At 32.9% G+C, this 7,782-nt stretch overlaps 1 protein-coding gene across 1 annotated transcript; it reads right to left on the minus strand.

Moving 5' to 3' along the window:
* Positions 1–3,136: 3,136 nt before the first annotated feature.
* On the minus strand, positions 3,137–7,782 carry LOC120350050 (protein transport protein Sec24C-like; the record flags this gene model as incomplete). Its single annotated transcript, XM_039422125.1, is given in 2 exon segments — positions 3,137–4,375; positions 7,695–7,782. Coding segments are annotated over 2 exon segments (229 nt in total), but the record flags the coding sequence as incomplete, so codon positions are not given.

The following is a 7,782-nucleotide window of genomic DNA, read 5'->3' on the forward strand; positions in this document are numbered from 1 at the left end:
ATAACCTACTAACTATTTTGCGTTGCCATGTTGCAAATCTGGAGTGCAGGAAAAATTTTTCCCGCACTAGAGCGGAAGTGATTCTTTGCGTTCTGTAATCAGTGCAGCAATGGCCACTTTTCAACGTAACTGTAGGAAAAATAATTTTTCCTACAGATACCTTGAAAAGTGACCATTTCTGCACTGATTGCAGGCCGCAAAGAATCACTTTTCCGCACTAGTGCGCAAAGTGAGTACTTTGTGTACTCCAGATTTGCAGCATGGCAACGCAAAATAGTTAGTAGGTTATATGGAGCACCAGTGCAGCAAAATCAAAATAAGTTGGTAACTGTGACTGGTGCACGTTATAAGAATCTTGATGGGGTGGACAACAGTGGATGACAGCAGTTGACAGCACACAGCCGCCCCGCCATTCAAACACTACTACATTATTCTATTTATTTATAATAATAAAATTACACAGATTTACATTTGATGGATTTCAGGCAATTTTACCCATAATTACCCACTTTTCATATTCAATGGTAACTGTAGGAAAAACTAATGTGAAATACGTGCGCAAAGTTCCTCTGCTGCACTCAACAAACCATTCCGCCCTCGCCTGTTCTTTCGGTGCAGCAAACTGTCACTTGGCGCACTAGTTGCACAAATAACTATTGTGAAGAATACAAAATGGCGAATATCTCGTAAACGTAGCGTTTTAGGAAAAAAATTATTCTAGACTTTCTCTTATTTTGACTCATAGAACCTAATCCCGAAGTTTGGTACTTTAATTTGGGACACACTCGTATAGGTTGATAATATCGAGAAAATTTAATTCCATTTTTTGAAAGCATTTAAAAGCTTATATTAGGGGCTAGCGAGGATCCGTGTGGGAAGGGGGGTTGAGAGGTCCCGATTTTGAAAATGTGATCCAATGGCGCCATATTAATTCTGTTTGATTTGTAACCTGTTATATTCATATAGGAGTGGTAACGAAGTGACAAAAGTCCGCACCATTCATTGCTTCTGTGTGAGTTGGGCCAAGGATTTCTAGGCGCCATAAACATTAGCTGATGATGCTCATTATATATATTTACTTTCTACATATAATCTAGAGTCTAGACTTTAGTCTGAATTATACAGAACTGTACCTCAAGGGCAAAGCCAACACTAGGTTTTTCCAGACGAATCGACAGGACAGAAGGCTCTCAATTAACCAATCGGAGAGCTTCCTTTCCTGCCGACTCGTCTAAAAAAACGCCCCATGTGGCTTGGCACTAGCTTACTATTTTCGATATTCAATCGAGAATCGATTTCAATTTATTGATACAGTATATGAGAATACAGTACCTGAGAGGATATTGCAAGAATAATGAATGATACAAATGATCTAATAAGAAAGTATTTATATACATAATGATTTCTAAGGAATAATACTATTAAAATATATTATGATACACCACAAAGAGTGAAGTTTGAAATAAAATAAAAATAATTACAATTTAGCATTGAAATAACACCACTGATAAATAAATCATGATAGTAAACAACAATGAAACTGGAATAGCCTACATTAGAAATAAATTATCAATATCATAGATAAACAAGAAACAAATGTACAAAATAGATACATTCATCTTCAGTGATTAGCATTGGTTGAACCGTTTTACCCTCAATGGAGAGTGAAATAATAATAATTTAGTTACATGCATCGCATTACATCATCATGTAAATAATCATCTTATTGGGTTTATAGAAGAAGAACTATATTGGAGAAATTATAGATAACAAAGATGAATATTGTTCCCTAAAAACACAAATCTACTAATTTGAAAGTTGTTCAATTACTGAGACTGAAAATAATTTCCCACTTTGAATTTGTTTAAGATCTGTATTAAGAGTATACTCCATTTTTTTAGAACAACAATATTTTTACAGAATTAAAATACAATATGTTATAATAGATAACAAAGATGAATATTGATCCCTAAAAACACAAATCTACTAATTTGAAAGTTGTTCAATTACTGAGACTGAAAATAATTTCCCACTTTGAATTTGTTTAAGATCTGTATTAAGAGTATACTAAATTTTTTTAGAACAACAATATTTTCACAGAATTAAAATACAATATGCTATAATCTTATTTATTGTTTTACAATATGTTTATAATCGACTTCATATCGACAATAAAGTTGTGTGAAAACCCCTTTTATCATTTTTATAGTTTTATGTTGTGTTTTGAAAACAAGTCTCGCAATGAGATTCCCAATATATTCAATTGCATGAAGTACATGAAGAGACATAATCATGCAGATATAAAGTAAAAAAGTAAATTCGTATGGCTTTTGTTGGCAGGGAGTCCCTTGCGGGAAGGTCCCACCGCCTGAATAATATAATTTAAGCCGTCAATGAGCCTTACGACTGTCATACTTCAGCCGGGACCGACAGTTTAACGTGCCCGATATAAATGCTCTTTCACTCATTAATCTGTTGATATGTAGTGGAATGTTTATTTCCTCTTGGGCAAACAAGATTTAGCGACAGGAAATGAGGGAATCATGTTTAAATTTTACTTTTATTCGATATCTGTCTTATTTAAATCTCATTCATAATTCAACACCTTAGTGATAAGACTTGATTAACTTGAAGAAAGTTGTTTCTAAAAAACAGAATTTTCTGTTTTAGTTTAAAAAATTCAACTAATTTTGAAGAATGAAGATTATTACAATCCCTTACAACATGTACCACATGTTTGAGCATGAGAATAATAAAATGTTGCATTATTTTAGTTTTTTATACCCAATACTATTTAGAATGTCTAGTCCTGAAAATATTTTGGTTCTTGATTAGTCAAATGAACTCTAGCTTGATGCTTTCTGTAAAAATATGTGAATCTGATGCTTGTTTCTCTAATTTATGAGATGAAAAAACTTAGTATACTGTTAAAAGGTAGACGCACACAGATCGTCATCGGACGGACGGCACGCATCAAATCTAATCGTCCGATGCCTGCCGTCCGTCCGATGACGATCTGTGTGCGCCTACCTTTATGCGGCGGTCTGTGATGGGAAATTCATTCATCATCGGTCGGATATCGATAATAATAGATATAAACATTTATAAGCTAACAATTGGACAGATGTTAGAATTGTTTAGATTATAATATACATGATATTTAATAATAAATTCAACTACTTAAAATAGCATATAGATGATCCAATATCAACAGTTAAAATCAACGTTACAACTAAGTTAGATACAGATTAACAACTGAGCAGCCATACATCCAAAAAATACAACAAATTCATAATTTAGAGTTTTTACTTGGAAATCATGTTGTATTTACTAACACAAATACCTCAGTAAAACCAGTTTTTACCAAGAACCACATTATAATAACTCGAATAGATATTGTTCCCTTAAAATTATACACAACACTCGACTTCTTTAAAATGCATCAACCTATTCAAAGTTCAATTCCAGAAGTATAAAAACTACTAGTTAAATATTTCGTCATTGAAAACTGCTTGAATACAATGTTTAGTCATTGATTTATTCATTTCATTTTAAATTGATCAATTTTGAATGCCTTTTGTTACAAAAACATTATTGCAGTGATAAATTTAAATTTCACAATCCATCTATACAGGAATCATACTAAATTCGTAACCCCGAACTAAAGAACAAGATTTTTAAAATATCGAGTATTCACACAACTGATACACCAGGCCAAATGAAACTCAAAAAGCAATTATTTATAATATTCGAATTAAATATGGGCTAAAAGTCCAATGAATCTACTCACATGATCAAAATTTGATTATAAAACTAGGTGTATAACACCTAATTCGTTTGCAATCTTACCAAAAATAACAGATATCATAAAGAACTTTGTAAACTCCATGTTCATATCATAGTTAATAGTTAATAGTACTACAGAACAACCAAAATAAAGATTTAAGTTTTTGAAGAGTCTACAAAGAGCTAATTCAATCTATGTGTTCCATGAATGGATATTCTATTTCAAGTATTTGATGTTAATTGGAAAACTCCTCATCTTGTAGAAATGGTATTACAACAACATAGGCGTTTCAATTTCATTATAGAACCCTATCAGCCAATCTAAAGTAATTAAGCTATAATAAAAATCAATGAATATAAATTACAAATACATCCAACTCAGTTTCTTGGAGGCAGATTATTCTGCCAGGGCTCAGTTCATGTGGTGAAATTAAGGATGAGTTTATTGTTAACTGAGCAGCGACCTGATTTCTTTGTGCATGTGACAGAGAAAGTCAACATAAGACGAAGAGCCATCGGTACCTCTGTCCTCCATCAGGAAATGCTTCACTACTATCTCCAGCTTATCTCTCTGTCTCACAATGGTCAGCTGCAAAAACACAACACATTGTCAACATCGTCTATCAAATTGTCATCATAGAAGCTCAAATTTGACAATAATTATACAATGTTACATGACTGTATACATTGTTATGCTATAACTTTGTTGAAAATAAAGTATTTTTATAATTTAATTGATTGTATGGTAAGAGATGTTCTGGTAATTCTCCATAATTGAGATAAAAAGACGTTGATGTTGTCAATACCATTATACTGTATTTATATAACGGTAAATATAGTGGTATTGACAACATCAACAATTTTTATTCTTTCAATAATTAATTTTTTGAGTACTGGACGAAATATTAAAACAACGTATCTAATGTACAAATTTCTAAAAATAGTTCAATTATTGCCATAAACAAGTTCATGAGTGACTTTGGGCTTCAGCCTTGAGGTACCTAAACTGTAATTTCATGTAACAAATGAATTGCCAGGATGTAAGCTTGGAATTTTATGCAGACATCAGGCTCTTCTATAGTTTTTCTATTTGGTAAAATGAATAAAGCATTTTATAAAATTCATCTCCCAAATGATTCGCAATACAACAGGTTTATGCCCAGTTTCACCAATCTCGGCCAAGAAATTTGAACACTTTACTTAGTGCACTAGAGCATATGTTTCTATGGCAATAGTTACTATCAATAGAAATTCCAGAGCACACTTTCTAATTTAACACTTACAAATTGCTTAAATTGTAAATTGTAGGTACCCGGCTTGACCGAGTTCAAATGTCTTGACCGAGATTGGTGAAACAGGGCACTAGTCTTCTTATAACATTCCTACAGTAAAATAAAAAACCTTTGAATCCGTTGTCATTTAAATTTATAATATATTGAGCAGGTTACATTGATATAAAAAAATGACCTGAAGACAGTTGGTAATTGACCTTCTTTAGTAGATGAATCCGAAAAGTGAGAAGATAATACACCAGCATTAACCAGTTAAGTATTTCTTATGACTCTAAGGCCCGGTTGCACAACAGCCGGTTAAATTTTGATCGTGATTAATTTCACAAGAACCAATCAGAGAAGGCTTTTTTGAAAAGAGGGCTTCTCTGATTGGTTCTCGCGAAATTAATCACGATTAAAATTTAACCGGCTGTTGTCCAACTGGGCCTTAGTGTCATAAGAAATACTTAACTGGTTAATGTGGTGTATTGTCTTCTCACTTTTCGGATTCATCTACTAAAGAAGATCAATTACAACTAGCCCAGTCAAATAGTCCTTATAATGCGGCCCGACCAAACAAAAATAAGGTAATTGATTTTATTGTTTTAATCGTCCATTTGGTATTAGTAAGAGTAATCTATGGTTCCCACCAAAATTTTGAAGGCATAACTTTTGGCAGCCTGAAAACCAAGAGATTTTGGTACTTTTTCAGTTTTTTCACGATATCTTCAAAACCAATTGTTCAATCAATATTTTGCTCTATTCTGTTTTGAAGAAAATTAAATTCTCTACAATTTTTATTGCCTAAGTGTTTTCTATCTTCAATAGGAAGCGAGTTATAGCTCGTTGAAAATTGTTAATTTTTTTCAACTTGGCGAAAAATCGCTAAATCAATGTTTTTTCCTTTTCACTTCTTATAAAGTGGTATGTGGTATTTTTTTATCGTAATTAGAGTATTACTAAGTTGTCAATACAATCACTAATGATAGAGTTGGAACAAAAAAGGTATATTTTAGGGTGGTGATTCAATTTATGAGACTCATGATTTGGCGCTACTTCTTTTGGGTGAATTCAGACCAACTGCTAATTGCTAAAAACGGTCATTGTGGAAATAATTAATAATAATAAGTGTTGAGGAGGCACTCTGCTGTTTCATCCTCAACTGGACTATTTTTATGAAATCTACTCTAGTGAATACTTTATAATTTCACACTATAACACTGTATAACGTGCACTTTTTATTTCCAACAATGACCGTTTTTAGCAATAGCAGGTGGTCTGAATTCACCCAAAAGAAGTTAGCGCCAAATCATGAGTCTCATGAGTCTCTACCTAATTATTGGTGGTCCGATGTACTATTGATTGGGCTAAACTGTCTTCAGGTCATTTTTTTGCTTATATCAATGTAACCTGCTCATTATTATAAATTAAAATGACAACGGATTAAAAGGGTTTTTATTTAACTGTAGGAATGTTACAAGAAGACTAGTGCCCAGTTTCACCAATCTCGGTCAAGACATTTGAACACGGTCAAGCCGGGTTTCCGAGCTCGGGATTTAGCTAAGTTATAGACTGAACAGCTGGAGTCGGAAAATTGGCTTTCCGAAAGGGGGCGTAGTCGCAGTCAACGTTTAAATTAAATTTCGAAGAACTAGAAAATTGAACACAAAATAAAATAAAGAGAAAATAGTGTAAAGTTTCAGCTATTTCGAATTATTAGGAATGTTTTATTTCGTCAAGGAAAAACGTTTCCAATCATAGAAATGTGAAAATAAAGATTTATTTTGCTGCAACTATTTACTGCGACTACGCCCCGTTTTGGAAAGCAAATTTTCTGACTCCAGCTGTTTACTAGATCTTACCTAAATCCCGAGCTCGGAAACCGGCCCTTAGAGTTAGTACCTGCTTGGTTGCCGCAGTGTTCAAGTGTTTTAACACTTAATTTTTCATCTGCTTTTGTTATAACTCATAGTAACTAAAACGATCTGACAACGTTGCAGGGGTAGAAAAGGATAAGCATTATCTACACTTTGTAAATACATTCACTCCATACATTCCAGCTTACAATTTCAGATCGCCACCAAATTATCGTGTTTCCAGAACAGACCTAATAGTATGCCGCAAACAGTTCCCCTATGTAGTAAATAAATTGATTAACTTGTTACCCGAAAATTTAGTTTTAGATAGCATCACTAAATCAAGTACTAAAAAAATAATTGATTGGATTAAATCAACAAATGTTTTTCACTTAATTCACACCACAATTTTGATTTTTCTTTCTCTAGTATTGCCATCAAACTTACATATAGTATAAATACTCTCACCTTGATTGAATTGTATAGTTATAATTATTATAGTATAGCTTAACTTGTTAAATCGAAGTTTTTCTATTGGAAGTAATAGTATCGTTTTCTGTTTTTGGTACTCGTCACTGGCACACAAACTGTGGTTTTGCTGGTTTCGCCAAATTAGTATATTATTATGTTAAAAATATACTTCTTATTCTAAAGTATTACATTTTGTAATCTGTATTTATTTGTGAACAGTTTTTGTAAGGCAATAAATTTGATTTGATTTGATTTGTCTAATGATAGACAAGGATAGCAACACCAATGCTAATACTGTCAATATACTTACTCTCATGTAGCGATGCCTCTGACTCCTGATGGTCTCAATGAGGTTGTGCATCCTACGAGAGATGGGCGTGTCCAGGTAGGGGATGCAG

This window comes from Nilaparvata lugens, chromosome 2 (assembly GCF_014356525.2).
Source record: "Nilaparvata lugens isolate BPH chromosome 2, ASM1435652v1, whole genome shotgun sequence".
Taxonomy (NCBI): Eukaryota; Metazoa; Arthropoda; class Insecta; order Hemiptera; family Delphacidae; genus Nilaparvata; species Nilaparvata lugens.